The sequence below is a fragment of the Mugil cephalus genome, chromosome 12 (assembly GCF_022458985.1).
Source record: "Mugil cephalus isolate CIBA_MC_2020 chromosome 12, CIBA_Mcephalus_1.1, whole genome shotgun sequence".
Lineage (NCBI taxonomy): Eukaryota > Metazoa > Chordata > Actinopteri > Mugiliformes > Mugilidae > Mugil > Mugil cephalus.
Window position 1 is genome coordinate 18,061,891 of NC_061781.1, and position 24,503 is coordinate 18,086,393.

Sequence of the window (24,503 nt, forward strand, 5' to 3'; positions counted from 1 at the left end):
TAGGTGTTGGCCAGGACTTCACGATACGATACGTATCACGATACTTGAGTCATGATACGATACATTATTGCGATATTATGATATTGCGATATATTCCAGTATTCTACATAGTTCACTAAGAAAATTTAAATTCAGCTTATAATACAAGTTGTATATATGTACATGAGATGACAGTGATAATTCATTGGACAAACTGTTGTACAGAAAACGTGGTGGTGGAGGTGCGGAAGTTGTTCGAGACAGGTCCAAAACATGACGTTTTCTTTTAAAATCGATATATATTGTACTAAACGAAAACGTATTGCAATATATTGCCCTATCGATATTTTTCCCACCCTTAGAATGGGTAAGTTATTAAAATCCTGGTGTCCTGATTGTTTAATGAGACAAAAGTAGTAGTTCCTTGGTACAAAAAACATAGTCCGACACTTATACCCTTTCATGACTGTTGTGATGTCTGAAGTTTTTGGTACCGTGCTGTAGTACTCTCGCCTGCCTGCTACGCTACACTAGTGTACTCAGTGAACTAGCAAGTGAATCTGGATCATTGTCTTGACATGTGGTACATAACACTCTGCAGTCTGTCGAGTTAAATGCATCACAGGCGGCAACTTTTTTTAAGCAATTGAGGGCATCTGTACCCGCCTGTTCATGAACTGTTCACCCTCCTTTCCAAAGAACGAAGGCTGTGTTGCAGCAGGTCCAGAATAAACATACTTCTTGCCAGGGGATGTCAGACTAACAAATATGGTGATACAAAAACTCTAATCTTTTAGGCGTGTGCTTTGTGTGCATGTGTAGCCATTTTTATGTGCAATACTTGGAATATTTACACAGGTGTACTTTAAATTGTTGTTTGTTGCCCTTTTTCTAAACTGTTTAAAATTTTACTGTTATTTGTCAGATTTATTATATATTCTCTTGTTTTTTCTCTTATTTGTTCTGAGCAGTGCATTAAAATTTTGTCCTGTTATAACAAAAACAACTATTAAGACTCTTTATTGTGCTGTGACTGGACCCATGTACTTAGTTTTCATGGACCTCATGTTTTGGAAAGACAATAAAACAATGAACTGAACATTGTCTGGTAAGTAAGAGGGCTTTTTGGTGCATGATTATTAATATGACTTCACGTGTGGCTGCAGCAATGATTGTTTTTTGCAAACAAAACTAACCCGCAGCTAGATTTGCTTTGAATGGAGAAATTGTGCAGAAAGCCGTGTCCTCTGTGCAACTCCCGTGCAGCAGATGGCAGTGCCTGTATCTTTGAAGCGGCTCGGTAGGCGAATCCACCAATCCCAAGAGATGCGAGTTTGTGGGCATGAACTACTTTGACCGCTCTGCTTTCGTCTTCTGCACGCCGTCCAATCAGATTCCGCTAAAGCGAGACACCGCCAAGATCAGATTGTGAGACTTCACTGCTGCAGCACCGCTAGCGGACGGAGAGAGTTGATAGGAACAGGCCAGCTAGCGATTTGCTAACTTGTGAAGTGCACCGGTAAGAAGCAGCAGCGTTATTTACTGATTTGTGTGCCCGTAGACGAAAGCTCTTAATACGTGTTTCATCTGGTTTGGACGACTCAAATCTAACCATTCACACAAAACTTAGCGGGGTGAAGTTGAGGATTATTATGTTGTCGATGACAGCTGGTCCGCTAGCATCCTAGTTAGCAGTGGGCTAACAAAGCGCCGCAGGTCCTGGTTCATTAACCCTGATCTCGAGTTAGCTTGTTGCTAATGTAACCAGTTGCTACTTCTAACTACCAAGTAGTCGCTGCAGTTTATGACTAATAACATGAATGCATCCTGTGCTAACAGAGCTAGCTCAGTGGCCGCAGATGCTTACGATCCGGTCGGTTACATTAACGCACTCACTTTGGAAGTGGTTCATTTTTATTTATTATTTATTATTTTATTTTTTAACACACGGTCGTGCACTTAAAAAGTCATACAAACACAATAACAAGCGCTAACAAAGTACGACCGCGACCATGTTTTCGATGCGTAATTGATACCAGTTTTTTAAGAATTAATTTAAGAAATTTTAACATACGATCATAAAAAGTCTTCCGGACAATAATCATATTGCGATTATCTGTGTTTAACGTAACTGAGGACGTAATAAGTATCTGACAACAGTATGGGAATTATGCACATTTAACAAACGAACTAAATAATGTAATTACCCACTAAAGACTGTGTACACAAGAAGTTGCGGAGAATATGAAATATTTTGCAGCCTCTACAATCTGAATAAAACCCCACATTGTTACTATTTTTACTGCTAACTTCGTGTATTGACTTTTTTTTCTGTGGTTTGCCTTCAATTGAAAACAATCCCTGTTACCCCTTAGCACACTCGACCAGCCCAACAGGCAAATCCTGCCTTTACTTGCTGTAATTACAACAAAAACAGGAACCCGAGGGGGGAAACTAACTCGGGAGTTAAGTAGTCGCTTACAACAAATTATTTTATAATCGGAATTAACTGTAAAATAGTTAAAAAGTGCCTCGACGTAGCTTAATTTGTTTCCTGTTTATTGGGGATTTAGACCTCCTCTTCCTCCATTCTCTAATGCCAACAACAACAGCCGTCGAAGAGACCAGGAGAGTGCACTCGTAAGTGCACTGAATCCCTACATTAACTTAAATCACCGTGCGAAATGCACACACGGGGTTTTAAAACGTTAACTCACACTAGGCTTTGGGTTAAATCTGCAGCACGGAGGCAATAATCGCTCTTTTTTTCTATTCGCCTCCAAAACGTGCATAAGCTAAGTAGCGAGCTAACGCCAGCAGGCTGGACCTGACGCTAGCTGTTAGCAGTAAGAGTTAGCCAGCTGCATTCAACAAAAGATTGTTAAATACTCTCGACTTATGGGGCTGGTGCTGTTATTGCCTCATGCAGCCTCATTGTTTGTAGACATTTGGTGGCGATGCTTTAGCCACATTGAGAGTTTTACGCTGTTGAGTTAAACTTGTAGCAGAAGTTGGACGGTACCTGAACTAGGCCTTGTGCACACTTAGCGTAGTAAAAGTTGTGATTACCAAGGGATGGTTTGGTGTTGTTTGCTGCATTTACGGTGGTTTGAGAAATTCAGCTCAAGGGCCCACACGGCTGAGAATAGTATAAAATGTACTTATTTTCGCCAGTTTTTGTCTTGGAGCAGCCCTGAAGCTAACGTCAGTGATGGAGTTAGCTTTCTACAGTGTGGCTGTAGCTTGCAATCCTGGATGGGCCTTACATTAGAAATAAGTTTAAATTTAATTCCCTAAACGGAGTTAGATGTATCAAAGCTAGGGAAATATTACAGGATAATGGGATTTTTGGGTGAAACTAGACACTTGCCGCTTATTAGCTAATAGTTTGTCTCCTTTCTGTTTTGCAGGGTCCTGAACACTGACTGAAAGAGGAAAATCATTTTAACCTGAAGCTCAACTCTTTTCGGTCCTTTGGGATCATGGCTAAAGATGTAAGTGACCTCGGTCATGCCAAACATTTTCTAATTTATTAGACACCTTACAGGCACTGTTGATGATATTGGGTCATATGTTTCTCTAACCAACTGAACTCAATCTGCTGCAGTCTTGCATTTCATCTCCTGTGCCGTTAACTGGACCTATGTCACATCTTAACGTATGTGTTTTTTTTGCATTTTATTGAATTGTCCTTCACAGGTTGGTCTACTTGAAACAAATGGAGAACTGAAGGTGTTTATCGATCAGAATCTGAGCCCTAGCAAAGGTATTACTTACTAGTAGTTGCCTTTCTGCAGAAATTGTACACATAGGGCACTGCATTTTCTTATTTACCAGTCTTTGTTTTTTTGCCATTCCCACAAAGGACACTTCTCTTCAGGAGTAAGCCTTTGTGTTGCGGGTAGACGATAGGGGGCAGTGGAGTTTCAAGCAAGCGGTCTGCTCATTACTGGTCTCTTTTCTTCGACTAGGTGTCCTATCCTTGGTTACTGTCCAGCCTACAGCTGCCCCTGTGGCGAAACAGCTACTACCCAAAACCCTCGGGCCTTCCAATGTCAATGTTACTGCACACATGCAACATGTGCCACACATGGTGAGTGTATGGTGTTGTAATGTCACGCTTGTTTGCTGTTTAAAATCAGTTCTGTATGAAGCTTTATATCCTCTCAAAGTGCTATAAAAGATTTAGGTTTCTTTATCTTGAGTGACCTGCAGATGCTTTTTTTTTTTTCTGGTTTTGCTCTCTGTTTTCCTCTACTCCTCTATCTTGTTGTTGTGTAAGCCCCTCGATTATCATTGTGAGGTGACCGGGCAGAGGGTAGGTGGAGGCAGTTGATCCTAAGCTTATCAACTCTACAGTCAGCAGGATTACACCCATCATCCCATTATATACAAGGAATGTATACATAACGGAAATCAGCTTAGATATCACCTTAGTGAAGGAATAGATCATCTAGCTTCTAGATGCTTCATACTACTATTAGGGTTCCCAATATTCAGCTTTTTCTTTAATTATCGTTGTCTCTGTTCATGGCCATTTAATTTATAACTGATAAATATATCTAAAACACTATATAGGGGATCCATCTCAGTTAAAACATTTTTTATTTTTTTGCCAGTGGCTATTTTGGCTGCATAATCTAAATATGTAGCTTTATAATTCCTTTAAAAATGTAACTTATTATTCAATAATAAATGTTTATAAAGAGGAAGATGATATGTCATCAGTCACATGAAGTAATTGTCATTCAACTTTTCTGGCTTCTACACCTGTCGGGGTTCAAATGTGGCCAAACTGGTTCAAAACACTAAATAATTCCAGCTGCTATTGAGGCTTCTGCAACTGAGCCATGTATCAATGGAGCTCAGCAGCAGATGCACTTCCTGAGGATGCTGCAGCGGCCCCCATCTTCATTTTCCATTTCATGTTATCAAATTCCTGCTGTTAAACATACTTTATTTTAAGTAGGCAAGTTTCAAAAAAAGTAATAAATTCATATATTAATACTTGGGGAAACATTTAATTACGAAGAGCTCATTCACAAGATTACTTCCTGTGCTAAGTTTTATCTTTCCCTTTTCCTGTTCTCTCCTTTGTAGGTGATTGGAACACCCCAGAGGCCCACAGTTTCAAATACAATTTTGGTAAACAGCCCACACACACCCAGCTCCCAATTCCTCACCCAGAGTCAACCTGCCGATGCCTCTCCTTGGTCGTCAGGGTAAGTGTTTATGAGCAGGAACATCATTGTTGAGGCCTGATTACATTTTCTATGAAGCAAAAATAAACACAAGGTTCAGACGCATCAGTTGGTTTGAAAGTGTAATATTACGGGGGGATGTGTTTTGTCCACAGAAAGCGTGGTAAAAAAGGGGAAAAGAATGGGAAAGGTTTGAGGCATTTCTCGATGAAAGTGTGCGAGAAGGTGCAGAAGAAGGGCGTTACTACCTACAATGAAGTTGCAGATGAACTGGTTGCAGAATTCAGCTCTTCAGACAACCACATGTCACCGAATGACTCAGTAAGTACGGCCGTTCCATGATGCAGACATTTGAAACGGATACACATGTATATGCGTGTGTGTGTGTGTGTTCTTCTATTGTCAGACTTTACATCTTTTTAATATTTTGAATCATTTTTTTTTTTTAATTTCAGCATGTGTATGACCAGAAGAACATTAGGCGGCGTGTCTATGATGCACTGAACGTGCTCATGGCCATGAACATTATCTCAAAAGAGAAAAAAGAAATCAAGTGGATCGGCCTGCCCACCAACTCAGCACAGGAGTGCCAAAACTTAGAGGTAGAAAGCACTTAATGAAGACCTTTCTCACATTTCTATGCATTTATTGGATTCTACTTATAACCTTTCCTGTATTTTAACTGTAGGTGGAGAGACAAAGGCGGCTGGAGAGGATTAAGCAGAAACAATCGCAGCTGCAGGAGCTCATATTGCAGGTGGGAATGAGCTGAGAGCTTGTACTTGCGTGTTTATCCTCTTGTGTCTGATGCTGGGAAAGACTTGGGAAAGAACATTTGTCAGAAGTATAAATTAAGATTTGTCGGTCTTTTGTTTCTGAGGATGTTTTTTCAAGTTTAAAACGCTGTCAAGCTAAATTGAATTGTCTGCAGCTGTTTCGGTGTTTTCATTTTATTTTAATCTCGACTTACAGCAAATAGCTTTCAAGAACCTGGTTCAGCGGAACAGACAGACAGAGCAGCAAGCAAACAGACCTCCGCCCCCCAACTCCATCATCCACCTTCCTTTCATTATTGTCAACACCAGCAAGAAAACTGTCATCGACTGCAGCATCTCCAATGACAAGTATGTGATCATCAGTGCCGTCGGTTTATCTATCGGAGTCAGCCAAAAGTCAGCTGTACGTTTTTTGTGCCCGTGTCAAGTTGAGCCTGGTGCCAGGATGAGCCTGATAACGATTAGGGCGCTCTTTCCTGAGAAGATGACTCAACATTTCAGTGTGTAGTATTTAGCAACAGACTTTAAAGATTGCTGGAATCTAAACCTAATGCAACATGTTAACCAAGATTCTCACAAAATGAAAGAGAAACCATGTACTTATATGTAGGCCACTTGGCGGGAGCGAGGGCATATCTTAAATGTCATGTTGTAATCTGTAACCAACACTTGCGCTCAGTGTGCTCTGTGGTTGAATATTATTTTGGAAATGGAAAAAGTAAAGGAACCTTGCTCAATAGGTCAGCGCAGATACTCGGGCTCGAGTGGTTTCTTCTTATCTGTCTGAACACAGATCACATTCTCTCAGATGGTTTGAATTTAAATTCATACTTTTTCTTCATTGTATTAATAAAACCTCAAACTCAAAACACGGAGGCTGTTTCAGAATTACACCTAACCTGGAAGTTTTAAGTTGGCCAACAAAAAAAAATGCACAGGAAAAGTTGGCTAAACATTGCACAGAAACTCCTGTGTTGCGTTTGTAGGACCTTGTCAGTGCCAGTTTCATATGAGTCAAGTGTGGTTAGTAGTTTTCTCTACAACAACTCAAACGACCTGACACATTGTGAATCCTGTGTTCCAGAGTAACACGTATGATGTGACATGTTTGCGTCCCCTAGCAATGTTAAACTCTGAACAACTCTTCTTTTGCTGGGTATTTTTCTGGTTGGTGCCTCTGAGGAGCAGAACTAATGAGAACAGATGCAGCCATTTCTAAATAATAAAAGTCCACTTTATTAGTTCCCTGTCGATGAAATAAATGCTGACAAAGATGATGCTCAAAACTACGTCACACGGTTGCGGTTGACACATTTTCTGACTGCAGCGTTGGTCAGCACTTTGTGGACTTCCTAACGACTGGTAAATTGTGAGTCAGTCTAGTATGGTGTGACTGTTGGGAAAGCATAATAGAAAACTTTGAGCCAAAATGTGAAGACCTCTTATCCAAACAACATTAAAAGTGACTGTAATTTCTTGGGTCCCTAGTAAATACACCTGCTGAGAGTCAGAGAAACACAGAATGCATCGTAATCCTTGTTTTCAATCGAGCTTGTTTACATTATGAGCTGTAGAACTGTCTTTCAGCCAATACTCTGTTAACCGCCATAAAGCCAGAGCAGGAGCTTTTGTTAAAATCAGACGTTTAACCATTTCCCGTTTGTCTCCTGCGCAGGTTCGAATATTTGTTCAATTTCGACAGCATGTTTGAGATCCACGATGACATCGAGGTGCTGAAACGCATGGGCATGGCCTGTGGTTTGGAGGTGGGGAAATGTTCTCCAGAGGATCTGAAGGTTGCACGTAGCCTGGTGCCCAAAGCTCTGGAGCCTTACGTTATAGGTAAGGGCCGCTACGCCGAGTGTCACACACACTAATGCCAACCAAACACTGCTTTTGTTGTTGTTTAAAAAATTTTCATTTGCATGTCTTGATTCAAGAGGTGAAGGTGAACAGCTTTTATTTGGTTTAGATTCCTGCCCCTCAGCTTTTCGCCAAGCTAAGCAACACCTTGTCTGGGCTCTTACTCTGTACAGTCACTTAAATCTCTATGCGAAGGTAGGCGCAGGTTTACAGCAGTTCATGAAAAATGAAATGCAGTCCAAGTAATCAGTGCTTTGACCTTAAACACTTCATAATCCTGACTCATGGGTCATTTGCTTTGGTAGTTTTAACCTTTTATTGAAAAGGGCACAGGCAGCAAGGGATTTTTAAGATTCTTTTATTTGCTTTTAAATCTTTGAATGGTCTCGCTCCGCCTTACCTCTGTGAGCTTCTTCATCCCTACACTTCGGTTGTTCCTGGAGGTAGCAAGGTCCAAGCGGAAGCTCAGAGGTGACAGAGCTTTTTCTGTTGCTGCTCCTAAATTGTGGAACAATCTACCTACCTACCTAATCTACCTATCTACCCTGCCCTCGCTTGGTGCTTTTACTGCTGTCTATGATTATTATTTTCTATTATTTTATTGCTTTAATGCTTTTATTGTTTTATTGTTATTGCTTTTAATTATGTTGTTATGTTTTATGCTCTAATTTTACCCATGTAAAGCACTTTGTCTTGGCTGTAGCTGTTGTTTAAAGTGCTATATAAATAAAGTTGAGTTGAGAGCAGTTGAAGTATTTCAGTCATCCAGGACCATGGTGATCTAAAATAAAAGTGAGAAAAAGTAGAATTGAAGAGGCTCCTTGTATGAAGAGTGAAACGTCTTCAAATATACCAGCATTCGTTCCATTCAGTCTTCACCGTAGCGGTCGTCTGATTTCCAAAGAGAACGATGAGCTCAGGAATAATTGTGTTCATTTTTTTTGTCTCTGTCCAGAAATGGCAAAAGGCCCCATCAGTAATGTCTACTTAACTGGAGGATCCTCTGCTAATGGAGCCCGTTACCCAGCAAGCAGGTGAGATATACATTTATGTCCATTTGTATTTGGAGAGTGAGACTGAAGTTTTTTTTTTTTTTTAGCCAAATAAGATACAGTTATATAATCAATATGAGCTTAGTGCAGACTCTCAGCTTCAGTTTGAGGGTATTCACATCCATTGGAGGAGCGGTTTAGCAATTACAGCTATTTAATATGTAGCTGCTTCTTTACAAGAGACCGAAGATAATTGGACCATTGACACAAAAGCTGTTTTTTGGGGTGTATGGGCTGTTCTCTTAGAAGGCTGTTATCAGTTAAACAGGTAAAAGGAGTTGATTCCAGGTGTGGAATTTGTGCTTGGAAGCTGTGGCTCTTAACTTACATTATTATGCGGTCAAAGGAGTTCTTATTGGAAGTGAAACAGACTGTCCTTGGGCTGGAAAAATGGAAGAAATCCTTAAGAGACGTAGCGGAAATATGTGAGAAATGAATCAACAGTTTGGTACACTTTGAGAAAAAAGAGCACTCAAAAAGACCTGGACGTCCATGGAAGACAACAGTGGTGGATGATCACAGGATTCTTTTTGTAGTGAAGACAAACCCCATCGGAAGTAGGTGTATCAATATGTAGGTCAACCATAAAAGGAAAACTTCATCAGAATAAATGGAGGGTTCACGACAAGGAGCAAAGGTAGACAGGCCGCAATAGATAAAAAAAGCATCAGAAAACACGAGCCTAGTCCTGGAACAGTATTCTTTGGAGGTGTAACCAAGATCCACCTGGACCAGAATGATGGGAAGAAAGAAGTATGCAGAAGGAACGGCTCACGATCCATAGCACACCACGTTGTCTGATGGAGGTAGTGTGATGACGTAGCCATGAAGACTTCCAATGTTGAGAGAGCCGCAGTAAAGGCATGGCAAAGATCGCAAAGGAGGAAACCAAAGCGTTTGTTGACTTCCATGTGTTCCAGACTTTAGGCAAAGGATTAAAATGATTCACATTTTATTCATGGTCATATTCATTTGTCCAATTACTTTTTGAGCCCATGAAATAACGAGAAAATGTTGCAGTTCCTGAACCTTTTATAGGATATCTTTGATCAACCGCTTGAATTAACCCTGAAAGTCTGCACCTCCATTGCATCTTAGTGTTTTAATTTCAAATCCAATGTGATGGCATGTACAGCCCAGATCATGAAGGTTGTGTCAGTGTCCAAATATCTCTGGGTATAACTGTAATTTATTAATGTCATAGAAATAGACTAGTGTCTGTGAAGGTTCTCAGTCATCCAGGTCATATTAATCCAAAAGGTGTTGAAGCTTCCTCAGTATAAGTGGCGAAACGTCTTTAAAGAAATTCTACAAGTCCAATTGCCTTTTTTTTTTCTCAACGTCTTTTGGCCATAAGCTAGTATTTGTATTTTACATCTTTACCTCATTAACAATTCGCCTTTTCCTTTTCTGCAGTGACGGTTGCACTGACGGCACCATGGCCTCCAGCTCAAATGACTCTCACTACAGCGGGTCCCGAGTGGAAACCCCAGTGTCTTACATGGGCGACGACGACGACGAAGACGAGTACGACGAGAACGACGACGAAGACTAAGCTACCTACGCCTCGCCACTCCAACAAGCACAGTCCTTCAAAAAAACAAAAAAAAAAAAACCTTCACCGTGGGAATTTAGTCCACTTTTGTGTGTGCTTCTCCAACCTTTACCCCTGTTTCCCCCCCCCCCATGCCTGTATTTCTGTCTGGCTTTCTCAGGGGTGTAGTTGAATATTGAAAGAACAGAGGTGTTTGTGGCACCCATCTTTTTTCTGCTTCTGAATCACATGCACCTGCACCACAGCTCAGTGGGAGGTGTCGTCCAAGGGAACTGTAGTCTTTGGCCCTGCCACCTGAAGTCTTTGTATCTCTAATCCACTTTTCAATAAGCCATCCCACTAAAAACTTACTGCTGTTGGAGAATGTATAATGTACTTGTTTGAATAGTTTTTTTTTTTCTTGTTATTTTGCAACATATGGCAGACGTGATGATGACGATGATCAAAATGTTCCGAGACGGCCAAAGTGTCTTCTTTAACATGCTGTGTTTAGTACAACACCATGGATTGGCCGAAACTGTTGCTATGGCATCCCAGGATGGGGCTCCATCAAATGTGTTGATACTTCTTTGTTTTGTGTTCTGGGCAATTATTTGAAATAGTTTCTTATCCCCCATTGTGTTGGGCCGGCTTCCTTCTGTTCTGTAGGCAGCTGCTTTCCTGATCTCATTTTGCTAGTTTTGTTTCTCTGGAGTTGAGGAATTCTCCACCACCGCCCTGTTAACGCCTTGGTAGTGTTTACAAAATAATGGCAGCAGCAAGGTAAAGACTTTTCATAACCCAGGCTCCTGATAGGTAAATAAGCTTTGTTTGTTAATTACGTATATGAATCCTACAACGATTGTAGCTTATAGTATCCTTTTAGAGGCCAGTGGTAAAGATAGACCTTCAAAAAGACAAAAAAAGATTGATGTAACGAAATGTGTGGTTGTATAGGTCTTTATGTACTCCCTTCAAAGATCTCCCTTTTAAAACTGAGCAACACATGTACTGACTCTTCCAAATACCTTTTTCTGTAATCTAATATAAGTTTGCAAATTAAATATAGATTGTTTTAATACATTTGTATCTACAGTTCATGTATATCGGTTTGTTGCTGTGGGGGGGAAATGTGGACTTAAATCAGGTCTGAATCGTTTTATTTAGAAATAGGAGAGCACACCTCAAAATATTCAAAAAATATCTTTAAAGTTGTCACCGCAGTCAACCTTTTCACACAACGGATGTAGAAATGTTTGACTTATGTGGCAATATCACGGGAAGGCCTTAAGGATGAATTGATCAGGTTTTCAAATATCAGAATCATATTATTTGGCTACTGCCTATAGCTGTCCACCATCTTCACTACTAGTGACTACTACTACTAGACACCACAGGGTGTCTCCTGTACCTCTGCTAGTCCATTACAACCTCACTGCTTCTTCTGATATTGGTTTTCAGGTGATGGTTTTTCTTTTCTTTTTCAACAGTGACAACAACAAAAAAACATCTTTCATTAAATTCCTCAAAGCTTTCATGACATACAAGTCTGGACAGACCTGGATGTAGACCTTTTCTTTTTGATAAGGAGACCTGATCAAATGATGCCTACAAGGGCAAGAACATAGTGACATTTTTAGTGTCTGAAATTTGGTTAAAAGTCGTATCTTACAGCTGCTTTTTCCCTTAAAGTCTGCCACATTTTCAAAGTTTGTTAAAAGGGGATACCACCCAGTTTACACAGAAAGGTGGTGATGGCATAGTTGGACCTCTAAACAAATGGTCTGTGGACTACAGTTTTGGAAATTAACATCTGGTGGTTGCTTGGAAAAAACTGAGGTCAGCACACATCTGTGGACGATGCATCACTGCTTGAGGCTATATTAGCTACTATTTGCATATAGAAATAAATCTGAAATCTTGAAACGCTGCATTGTAGTTGTGTTACATAACACACACCTTTTTTACACCTTGCTGGTAAAAGGTTGGACCCCTTTTGTCTTCAGAACTGTCTTAATTCTTCTTGGGATACTTTCAACAAGGTGTTGGAAACATTCCTCAGAGATTTTGGTCCATGTTGACATGATGGCATCACTCAGTTGCAGATTCATCAGCTACACATCTATGATGCAAATCTCCTGTTCCATCAAATCCCAAAGGTGATGCTCTATGGGATTGAGATCTGGTGACTGTGGAGGCCATTGGAGTACAGTGAACTCATTGACATGTTCAAGGAACCAGTTTGAGATGATATGAGCTTTGTGACATTATCCTGGTGGGAGTATCCGTCAGAAGATGGGTCCACTGTGGTCATAAAGGGATGGACATGGTCAGCAACAATACTCAGGTAGATTGTGGCATTTAAACCATGCTCAGTTTTTACTAAAGGGCCCAAAGTGTGCTAAGAAAATATCCCCCACACCATTACACCACCAGCAGCAGCCTGAACCGTTGATACAAGGCAGGATGGATCCATGCTTTCATGTTGTTTACACCAAATTCTGACCCTGACATCCAAATGTCACAGCTGAAATCAAGACTCGTCAGACCAGGCAACGTTTTTCCAATCTTCTATTGTCCAATTTTGGTGTATGTGTGTGAACTGTAGTCTTAGTTTCCTGTTCTTAGCTGACTGGAGTGGCCGGTGTGGTCTTCTGCTGCTGTAGCACCATCTTCTTCAAGGTTGGACATGTTGTGTGTTCAGAGATGGTATTCTGCATTCCTTGGTTGGAACCAAGGATAACCAGGTTATTTGAGTTACTGTTGCCTTTCTATCATCTCCAACCAGTCTGCCCATTCTCCTCTGACCTCTCACATCAACAAGACATTTTCATCCACACAACTGCTGCTCACTGGAAATTTTCTACTTTTCAGACCATTCTCTATAAACCCTAGAGATGGTTGTGCGTGAAAATCCCAGTAGATCAACGGTTTCTGAAATACTCAGACCAGCCCGTCTGGCACCAACAACCACACCACGTTCAAAGTCACTTAAATCCCCTTTCTTCCCCCATTCTGATGTTCAGTTTGAACTTCAGCAAGTTGTCTTGATCACCTCTACATGCCTAAATGCATTAAATTGCAGCCATGTGATTGGCTGATTAGATATTTGTGTTAATAATCAATTGAAGCAGCGAAGGAAGATACACATTTGCTTCAATTAAAGCTGAAAAATTTTACTCAGAAGCATTTCCTTGCTGATTTGGTTTTAAGTGACAGTGTATGTGGTTAATGTTGTATAATATAGAACAGGAACTATCCCTCGGCATTTTCTTATTAAATTTTATTTTGAAGTATAATCATTGTGCAAATATAAACACCATTTAGCATATCCTCATTAAAAACACCAGTTTATTACAGTTACAGCAGATCACAAACCTTGTTGCTTATTCAACCTGGATCTTTAATATGCAGCAACAGATTTCTAACCGTGCATATGAACTGACTGACTGGCGACACTTCTGCATATGCTGCTTGTGTTCAGTTGTTCCAGCATGTGCTCGCACACTTTGTCTGGGGCATTGGGGTGTTAATGGATTATCGAAAGGTGTTGACTCAGGTGTGTGTGTGCTCTTGTGTGTGTGTGTGTGTGTGTGTGGTGAATGAGGGTGGTACAGTGCTCAAAGTGTGCTGGGATCTAATTCAGACACCAGTCTGGAGTCCTCACTCGTCTCCCCTGCTCCCTCTGTCACTCCTCTGTCATCTGCCTCCTGTTTCCTCACTTTTGCTTCATCATTTTTGTTTCTCGCCCGTCTTCGCATTTAGCTAGCACCAGTCGTCTCTCTGGCTCTCTTCTCTTTTTGCAATGTCTTCCCTTTGCAGCGCCTAACAGTCACCTACCGTCAACATGGATATCGGAGGACTGACCACCGTGGTAGCAAATTCTGCTTACATCAATGCCCGTGGAAGCATTGATGGCTCTAATCCAGCAACAGCTCGGGATAAGAAGTACCATTCTCGCCTCAAACTGCCCCACATCACTGTGTGCGAGGGCCTGAGGGACACCCTAGATTTGGCCTTCGACACGGTCTGCGTAGTACAACCGATTGGCAAGCGCCTCTTTAGGGAATTCTTGGATGCGAATAAAGAGTACCACGGGGCTTGCCGTTTGTGGAAAGACATCGAGGACTATGACCTGGCGGAGGACTCTGACAGGGCGAAGAAAGCCTCAAAGATTGTTCAGCGGTACATGGACGCCTCTGCCAAACACTACTGCGCATACCTGCCTGAAGACATCATAGCGAAGGTGAAGGAGGGCCTGGAGGCCGTAGGGGATGACTTGTTTGCCGCGGCACTAGCCACAACGTTGGACTATCTACGAGAGGCCCCATACACTTTCTTCATGGAGAGCATGTACCTGAAGAGGTTCCTGCAGTGGAAATGGCTGGAGATGCAGCCCATGGATGACGACTGGTTCCTGGACTTCCGTGTGCTGGGGAAAGGTGGGTTTGGGGAGGTTTCCGCCTGTCAGATGAAAGCCACTGGAAAACTGTATGCCTGTAAGAAGCTCAACAAAAAGAGGCTGAAGAAGAGGAAAGGCTACGAGGTGAGGAAATAAGTGTTACTCTCGATAAGGTGCTACGTTACTCACTAAGCCAGAGGTCTTTTGCAACAACAGACTACAGTGGTGGAGGAATTACTGTATAAAAGTTGCAGTACAACAGTTTCGATTGATAAAGGAGCTGGTAAAGTTGGGGATAATTCTAACAACTTTACCTCTGAGTAGTGTAATCCGTAATTAATTTATTAAAAGACAACAATGGGCACTGATTAGGTTTAAATGAAATGAAAATGAGATGAAATCTTTAATGAGAAGCAAAACATGATGAGCATATGTCTATTGCCTTGATTTCAGTTTCAGCTACAATGTAATATTGGCACAAAAGCAATAAATTTGCACTCTAACTTGGAGGTAGCACTGGTTTCGTTTCTTTGCACGACATTTCCGGTGGTCATTTAAAACAGTATGTGGTGATTTGAATATTAAAAGCATCTTGTTGTCTCTACGCACTGCGCAGGCTGAAGTGGTACTAATCATCTTTGTCCCAGCCTCTGTCTCGTTTGGCTTTAGTCTGCAGTATTTAACACTGAGACAGGGATAGAGTGATTACTGGGAGCTTTATTGAAAAGCTCTTCTGAAGGGAACTCCTTGGCACAGTTATATCTTGCCCTTGACTTGTCTGACGTCATTCTTTGAAAAGAAATGCAACACTTTTTTTCAAAATGCAAATGTTCTGCACGCTTTCCCCCACACTGATGGAAGAGGCTTTCTTCTCCTTTCTAATGCGTTATTCCTCGAAATTATCACTTTCTCCTGTAGGGGGCGATGGTGGAGAAGCGCATCCTGGAGAAGGTCCACAGTCGCTTCATTGTGTCTCTGGCGTACGCCTTCCAGACAAAGGAAGAGCTTTGTCTGGTCATGACCATCATGAATGGAGGCGACCTCAAGTAACTTCCCAATCTAAAGCACCAACACGAACATTCAGCTCATTGAAAAAACACTTGTTTCATAAAAACATTGTAGCTTTAGTCACATTCTGTATAATTTGACCTGTTCTTCTAAGTTTCTCCATTGCAACAAGCAATTGCAATTATCTGAAATTATCTGCAATTATCTGTAATATGTAATACTGCACATTTGATTGCTGCATGCAGACACAGAGGCATATGACTGCTATTGGTAACTGGTCAGACTGATTTTGAGCACAGTGAGAAAACTACCGGCCTCATTAAGCAGGACTATTTGCACTGAAGTAAGATGTATTGGTTTGTTTTGATCCTTGAAACTCAAACTGAAGTGTTTTCAGACTGTAGTTGGCAAAATGAGAGTTAAAAGCAGTATTGTACAGTGCATAACTCCGTAAGACTACCAAACATTGGCAAGCTATAATACTGTAAATTAGTGCAGGCTGCTCATGTTTTTATATACGATGGAGCCAAAGCTAATTTCTCTTCTTGCTGTTCCTTGAAGGTACCACATCTACCTGGTGGATGAGAACAACCCGGGCTTTGCTGAGCCCAGAGCCTGTTTTTACATCGCTCAGATCATCCAGGGCTTGGAGCATCTCCACCAGAAAAGAATCATTTACAGAGATCTCAAACCAGAGAACGTGCTGCTGGATAATGATGGTAACATATAGTCAAACACAGGTTTATTTGCATTTGTGAATGTGTAAGTAGCGGGTGTTGAATCTGTCCCTGTGTCATCAAAACAGGAAATGTGCGTATATCTGACTTGGGTCTCGCCGTGGAGCTAAAAGAAGGCAAAACACTGACTAAAGGCTACGCCGGGACGCCAGGTCAGTGTGTCCGCTATGTAAACACTTTCATATTTAAACACAGCAGTTTCACAGTTTTCACTTTGTTTGTTGCAGGCTACATGGCACCGGAGATGCTCAAGGGAGAAAAGTACGACACCTCAGTGGACTACTTCACCTTGGGGGTGACTTTGTTTGAGTTCATGGCTGCTAAGAATCCGTTCAGAAACAGGGGAGAGAAGGTGAGCTTTCGAACTATATACAGTAACACACACACAAAAAATAAAAAACGACTGAGTTTTATTGTGATCTGCTCTCAGGTTGAACGGGAAGAGATGAAAGAGCGTATGCTGAATCGGGTGGTGACCTATCCAGATAATTTCAGTGAGCACGCAAAGTCTCTATGTGACGGGCTGATGGCCAAAGAGGTGAATCAGAGAATGGGATTCAAGAATGACTGCTGCGACGAGATTAGAGCACATCCTTTTTTTAATGACATCAACTGGAGGAAACTGAACGCAGGTACTACTACCTCCCCACCCAGTGAATAGCTTTAATACGCCAAGCATTTGAAGGTGTATAATAATATAATATCATATACTATAATATAAACTTCTCGCTTCTTCTTCAGGCATCCTACCTCCTCCTTTCGTCCCTGACCCTAAAGTGGTGTACGCTAAAAGTCTGGATGATGTCGGAGCTTTCTCCTCCGTGAAGGGGGTGACCTTGGAGGATCCCGATAAAACCTTTTTCGACGAGTTTTCCTCAGGGAACATCTCTATCCCTTGGCAAGAGGAGATGATCGACATGGGAATTTACGGCGAGCTCAACGTTTGGGGCCCTGAAGGCACCCTGCCCAACGACCTCCGCAGAGAGTCCATACTAGAGCAGCCAAAGTCCTCCACGTGCTGCGTCTCGTAGAGTCGCTGAAACACTCGTAGAGTCACTGAAAATACGCGTGAAGACTCTTTATTTCTGTAGAACGTGCGGCATGAAGACTTTCTGACCGCAGATTAACGCAGCTTGAGACTTTGAACTGTGGGCACGGGAAACAACGAGAGCAGAAAGGAGGTGGATTTTTTTTTTTGACCTGGATGTAAACTATTTAGCGTAGCCTTAGGTTTTAAAAAAAAAAATCTATACGTACTTAACATTGTATTTTTGTTGTTGCTTTAGTCCTTCCTTCACAGTCTGTCCAACAATCTGCTCACTTACTCCGTGTCCGTGTCCGTGCGAGTGGTAAAACTTTTTTTGTGCTTTTAGAATTGAAATGTACTTTGAAAAATCCCACTTTTCATCAGGGGTGCTAAGTGACAGTCCCACGTTGAACATGTAAAAGTTTTCTTTTTTCTCTACTACATATATGTTCCTATAGAGTATATGCCATTTAATGGGAAGAAGTGTTTTGTTTTTATTTATTTTTTCTTAGTTTTTAATACATAAAGCTGTTATTTTACCAAAAGCTACGGCACCTGAAATGCAAAGTTTCCTGCTTTTGGAAAAAATATTTTCTTAAGGGTTTATTTAATTGGTCACTTTTTATGAATAGCCTTTGACGAATGTGTATGCAGTGTAGATGTTGTGGGATTAATAGGGCTAGAGGAGAAATGCTTAAAGCAAATCAGTTTACTTTTAAAAACAAATTTTTGAACACAACTTGGACAAGTCAGAATCATCAAATGTTGAACTGAAAAAGCACTGGCAAATAAAAAAACTTATTCAAATGGAAACTTGAGTCAGGAACTTAATTTCTGCCCTAGCAGCGGTTACAGCACCATCCGGGAATGTCACGTAAACTCAGATCAAAACCCACACTTTCCTCAACTTTCATTAAAATCTGCAAAAATGAAACACAAAACCTGAACACCCCAGAAAACTCTTAGTCTCAGAGCTCTGTTCTCACTCCTTGGCTGTGGCCTTGTATATCCTAACGCCCTGCTGTGGCAGCTCGCTGAGCAGCGTGGTGTTGAAGCTGCTCTTGAAGCACTCCGTGAACCTCAGGTCCGCCTGGAAGCGGATCTTGTTGGCCCACAGCAGCGTCGTTCGACTTCCAGGTCGGCAAAAGTGCCGCATAGTTTTCAGCAGTTCCTCGAGGCAGTCGTGGTGGTAGACCACGTCAGCCGCGAGGACGTAGTCGTAGTGGTAGGGCGGGAAGGGGAAGTCTCGGTCCAGGTCCTGGCCCCAGGAGAGGGCGGTCACCTGAGGGGTGTAGCGGGAGTAGCCCTTGGTGTTCCGGTGGAGGTTGAAGGTCAGATTAGTCATGATGTCGGGAAGGTCGGTCGCCGTCACCCAAGCACCTGGTAAAGAGTAGAGAGGAAATCCAGTAGACAAAGGCATGGAAAGAAAATAGCACTTTATTTTTGTCCATCAGTGAGTCGCAGACGGCAGCGGAGTGGACGTTCACTAATTAACATGGCACGGTAGTTGGAAGCTAAGACACAAAAGATGTATCCATCCACCGATTACAATAGTACTCTATAACAGGGGATCTGCGACCCCTAGGGGCCCCGCGGAGGTACTGCAAGCGAGGTCTCAAAATCTTTGGTTGATTAGACATTTTTTTATATATTTTTTTAATTTTCTTCCACAAATTTAAATTTCTTTAAATGCACATTAACATGAATCCAACATATTTTAATAAAGGGACAAGGAATAGCGCAATATTGAATGCAAAATGATAATAATAATGTATATTTATAAAAACACCAGGCCAAGATTAATATAGAACACATATAATAGGTAGAGGGTCCCTACTTAATCTATCCATCAGTTTGGGGATCCTTGGCCTGAAAATCATTGAAGACTCCTGCTCTATAGCGCTATTTATGTTGATGCTTAACATTACATCACTACAACTAAACTACTCTACCTAATATATCATCAGTCAAAGACATACGATGCTATTATCAGACCAGGACAATCATAACGTATTTAAGGATGGACTGAATATTTCTCTGCTTTGTTTGGGCTTTTCATTCAAAATATGATATTAAATACACAGCTTTTTAAATAATTAAATGGATGCTATCCTACTGATAAAATTAATTTTTTTGGTCATATCTGGAGAAGTGAGTGAAGATACAGATACAGTCACTTGGACCTTGATCTCAATTTCAGTCATACAAAAGACCAGAAATGATAACGATAATGAATGTCTCCCTTCACAGAGATAGAAGGATGAAAAAATAAATGGAAATAAAGACATGGTACTGCAACTTTATTATTATTATTTATTTGAATTTCCTTTTGTCCATCAAGATATCTTTATAACTACTGGCCTCTGTGCAATTCAAAAAATTTGGTGTGGGTGTATAGCCATGGTCTCCTAACAGTGAACCCCCTTTTTTTTAATAGAAAACATGTGCAGAGAGCCATAAAATGTACATTTATTCGCCCAGATAATGAACGCTCTATGCTTTTATGGTTGACTGCCAAGTACGCCATAAGTAAGAAATACTACATTAGATTACTTCATTTTTAAGTCCGTTATTTCTGGCGTTGTCAAACAGTGCATAGTCTGGCCATTGACATATGGGAGCCAAATCAGCTTTTACATACCAAGCAGACTGGCCACTATAGAGACCAGCCCAGTCCCAGCTCCAATCTCAAGCACGGCTTTGTCCATGAGACTCACTTGTTGCTGGTTGTTCTCCAAGAAGTGGCACAAAGCTATCGCCTGTAGGGAAAAACAAAATCCTCATTATCAGTATTTACAAAAAAAAAAACCAGGTCACTGAATGTGCGGACACTTCTGCTGCGTACCCCGGGCCAGATCAGAGCGCCGTATGCATCCAGGGACTCGCGGATGCTGATTTCGTGACCGATGAAATGAAAAGACTCTTGTCCGAGTGCGTAGTAAACACTCTGCTCCCAGTTGTTCCTCCTGTCCAGAGCCTCTCCTGCCATCGCTTTTTGGTCTGATAAAGCTGGAGAGGAGAGTGTGACATGAAGACCCAGGATACAATAAAGCATTAGCACTGATCAGCATAACAAATCCTCAAAAGTAAAAATAATAATTACCCTCATCTGTAGTCCCCTTCTCCATCTGTAGTTCCCCATCCTCCCTGTTGACTTCTTCCTCCCGTCTCTTTGCAGGACACATGTCTTGGGCAGTCTGACTGACTGGGGATGATCTCTCCATGAGCACTAAATATCATTATGAGATGAGAACCATTGACATTTTAAACGGGCGTCTCCAAAGAGGAAGATCTGCCTTCTTTCCTCCCAATACAAATAAATGTTAAACATGGATGCCCCCTTCTAAGAACAGTTCAACCTACAGAACACACCGGAGCCTCTTAAATTATAATAAGCTGCATAATACATGAAACTCTTCCTGGGTAGTATTAATGTTGTAACAAATAATCATCCTCCTGTTACATTATACCTGCATCGTTTCACTTATTGCGTGACCTCAGGCGTTTCCATTCTTCCACGTTTCTCTTCCCAGGATTTCTATTTTATTTTTGTTCCTAAGTGGTTTGTGTGTTAGTGCCTTCTTTTAATCTGAGTAAAACCTGCAAAGGATTCAGCCCGGACCAGATTTAGTCCACTAGCCTCTCTGTGGCTGTCACTGGACTCCAGTCTGAGGCTCAGGAACACAGCTGGTTAAAGCTGGAGATCAACAGCGTGCAGGGATACGGGGCCAGGGGACACGTCAGGTTACTCTTCACCTCAGATGAGCGTCACATTCAGATGGGTTTCAGTGCAAACGTAAAGGTTTTTGATGGCCTTTCAAAATATTAGCTGGTATGTTAATGACGTAAGTTCTTCTCTCTTGTGTGAAACGTACCTGTAGGAAAGCGGTATCCTCTCGTAGCTTGTGTTGTTCTGTGTGCACTTCTCTCTGTTGTGTTGTTGCGTTTATAGATGCAGCATCCTCTGAAGAGAGGGGTCTGTGGCTGCCTAAGTTGAGAGGCAGAAGAAGAGAAAGAGACACGGGATCCTGACCCCTCCCAGCACTAAATCCTCTTCTATATTCTTTGTGTGACCCCCCCACCCCCACCCCCTTCCAAAAAAAAGCTACTAAGCTGTGACACTTTGTACAATTAAAACTAGTTTAGTTTAAACCAGTTTAGTTTAGCACCAAGACTATTTTTTATTACTGCAGAGGAGCCACTATATGGCCATTCTGTTGTAATACGTAGTGAATATAGCTGAGCATTACGTTGCCTTCCCTGAAATATACATCCTCCGTATTCAAGGCATAATATATAGCTCTAGAAGTAGTATTTTTTCCCTCTACTTCAATGCTGTCTTCACATATGTGCAAGTTACCCATCCTATGTGCACTAACGCACTGGTGAACCCTCGTACCATGAGCTGTGGGTTGATAACAAGTAAAAGGTTCCTCTTATTCTCTAGATCACAAGACACAGTGGTTTCAAAATGAAGTTTTCTCACGTCAGCAGTGGCAGCTTCCTAACTGAAATACTGCTTCTTATACTTTTAGTAATGACATAATGACATGTTGCAGTTAACCAACTTAAATAATGCGTTTTGTAGCATTAACTTTCGGTACCAGCTGTCTTTAAAAAACATGTTACAGACACCGGCTTCAAAAATACAACCGAGCGTACACTTTTCAAAAAAAGCTATTCGATGGATGAAGAGTTTCAACATTTTATAGGTAATGCCTGTACCGTTTTAAATTACATGTAAAGTGTAAATGATTTGCAGATTCTTTTGTTTTCATTCATGTTTTACACCGCTCTCCAGACATCTGGCTTTGAGGAGCGTCGCAGTCAGATGCACAGGATCACGTAAACATCCGTGGGCAAAGATGTGCACATCTACGCTCATCCCAAGAGGGTTCGGCGCAGATGTGTTTGAGGTCTCACATTTGAAATGCATGGGAAATGGACACGTGCCACCTGGGCCTCAAGAAGAAAACGAATGCAATGACCTGGAGCGTATAGAAAGTGTTTACTCAGGCTTGACCTGACTTCCATCTTTAATACCTTCATTAAGGTATTAAAGAACTAAGTGTACCGGCCCCCTTCATCCCCTTCACATGGGCCTTGTCTTATCCTGCACGACTTTCCTTCTCTGTCCTCCATTCGTCTCACCTGTGTGAAGGCTCTTTCTTTAAGAACTAGCTCTGTTTTGGATGTTGTCGCTAATTATACAGTTTTGAATGACTAGTTAATCGTACAGTCCAAAAGATGTTCGTTTTACATCACTCCGCTTCCCACAGAAAGATAACAATTCAACCCACACTCATAAATACATTCATGAATAACTATGAGTTTTTACTCTTATAGTAGTTTAATTATAACTTGTTTCACGCAGTTTTTCTTCCAGGTACCGTTTAACTAATCCTCAAACTAACTAATTCTATGAATATACGTAACAAAGTAACAAACACCCTTTTGTTTTTTCTTTTTCAAAATGACCCATCAAAATGAGACTGAATTCCCTTGGAGAGTAACTTCTAATAATGGATGAGGTATTTTAAGAATATTTCATGTGTGTTTAAGATGAGTTTTATTTATTTTTATTTGTCAATTTAAGTGGAGACCATTAATTAGCAAACAAACTAATGTGATCCTTTGATTACATTCTCACTCTGCTGCGCTGGGGGTTTATATTCTATGTCTGACATCTGAGAAATGTCATTAGATGTTTGAAACGGTCACTTGTTCGTACAACTCTGTCACATGCTGCACACACTGACATGGAGAACACATGAATGGAGGATTACTGCCAGTACGCATCCGCTCTATAAAAGGCTGCGGCGCAAACGCCGTTGAGAGACCGTTTCTGTTCCACCGGCAGAGTACGAAAGTTGAAAAAGTGCCGTGGCTGCATGGGCATTCAGTGCGCCAAGTGTTTCTAAGCCCAGGCTGTAGGGCTTTAGGTGGGAGGATTCACAGCCTTGCTGCTTGAACACACAGAGGAGCCAGCAAACAGCTGGTTGTGCAGCATGAAGTTATAAAATGACTTGAACTGACAGATGGTAAGCAGCAACAGTGAGTCACGCTCATCTAAACAGCAACACTAATAATCAGTCAAGGTATTAGGGGGATTTCCATCACAACAGAGCAGCGGGAGTCCAGGAATCCACCCTGCTCGATTTCATTTATCATTCGCTATCGAGGAAATATATGGTATAGAAAGCACTAAGTCTAAAAATATGATTTTGCTCCTGTGCTACTAGGCACAGGATGTAGAGCAATGCTGTAGGAGATATATCTCAATAAAATACAGATACATATTTAACTGTGGCTGATCTCTTAATTCCAACGAGGTTGTTTTCCTTGGATGGGGGGACGGCAATAGGGAGTCTGCATGCCTCACATGCGCCTAGGATCATATTTCTGAGAAAGACAAAATGGATATTGGTGATAACGGTAATAATGTCCATGCACATGGCATTGGTGGACATTTGTGCAGTCGGCCCGAGAAAGCAGAGGGATAAAGAGCTACCAGTTACCACCTTAGGGTTGATAATCCTCACCTCTGTGTCCAAAGGTCAGGCTAAGGTTGTGCAGGCCAGTGGAAAATGAGTCACAGTCACACACGGCAACATGTGAGTCCCAGCTGGCTTACAATATCCCCGTGTGCAGCGTTAGTGTGTGGACACATCGCTTAATAAGCTCTTATCATTATAAAGGGTAAGCAGGTATTCATTGCATGCTACTACGGCAGTAATTAAGCAGCCAGCTACGTTGATGGCTCGCTGAACTTGATATCTGAAATCTGTGGTTTGTGTCGTGCTAAAGGATTTTGGACACCAGAACAGATCTGTGGCTTGGGTGGAGCAACTGTTTCCTGATCCCTGCAAAATAAGCCTGAATGCCTGCACTCCATGGGTTGAGTGAGTTGAGGATGCCATATAT

At 41.5% G+C, this 24,503-nt stretch overlaps 3 protein-coding genes across 4 annotated transcripts; 2 read left to right on the forward strand and 1 right to left on the reverse strand.

Annotated features, from left to right (window-relative positions):
• Window positions 1-1,353: 1,353 nt before the first annotated feature.
• LOC125017927 (transcription factor Dp-1-like) lies at window positions 1,354-11,488 on the forward strand. 2 transcript variants are annotated; one of them, XM_047601498.1, is made up of 12 exons: window positions 1,354-1,498; window positions 3,390-3,473; window positions 3,679-3,745; window positions 3,951-4,072; window positions 5,080-5,201; window positions 5,336-5,501; window positions 5,636-5,782; window positions 5,869-5,937; window positions 6,153-6,304; window positions 7,632-7,798; window positions 8,775-8,853; window positions 10,288-11,488. In XM_047601498.1, exons 2-12 carry the CDS (start codon window positions 3,462-3,464, stop codon window positions 10,424-10,426), a joined length of 1,242 nt encoding a protein of 413 aa, XP_047457454.1. In that variant the 5' UTR covers window positions 1,354-1,498; window positions 3,390-3,461; the 3' UTR covers window positions 10,427-11,488. The 2 variants fall into 2 exon arrangements, with proteins under 2 accessions (XP_047457454.1, XP_047457455.1); XM_047601499.1 differs by lacking the exon at window positions 1,354-1,498 and adding an exon at window positions 2,446-2,619.
• A 2,434-nt stretch (window positions 11,489-13,922) lies between these two features.
• LOC125017168 (rhodopsin kinase GRK1-like) lies at window positions 13,923-18,390 on the forward strand. Its single transcript, XM_047600031.1, has 7 exons — window positions 13,923-14,951; window positions 15,726-15,853; window positions 16,377-16,534; window positions 16,621-16,704; window positions 16,780-16,904; window positions 16,983-17,184; window positions 17,294-18,390. Exons 1-7 carry the CDS (start codon window positions 14,253-14,255, stop codon window positions 17,581-17,583), a joined length of 1,686 nt encoding a protein of 561 aa, XP_047455987.1. The 5' UTR covers window positions 13,923-14,252; the 3' UTR covers window positions 17,584-18,390.
• Window positions 18,061-21,580, reverse strand: LOC125017169 (protein-lysine methyltransferase METTL21C-like). Its single transcript, XM_047600032.1, has 5 exons — window positions 21,455-21,580; window positions 20,683-20,808; window positions 20,425-20,588; window positions 20,221-20,338; window positions 18,061-18,959 (listed from the first exon to the last, which is right to left on the reverse strand). The coding sequence occupies exons 2-5, from the start codon at window positions 20,801-20,803 to the stop codon at window positions 18,562-18,564; spliced, it is 801 nt and encodes a 266-aa protein (XP_047455988.1). The 5' UTR covers window positions 20,804-20,808; window positions 21,455-21,580; the 3' UTR covers window positions 18,061-18,561.
• Between the last annotated feature and the right edge of the window lie 2,923 nt (window positions 21,581-24,503).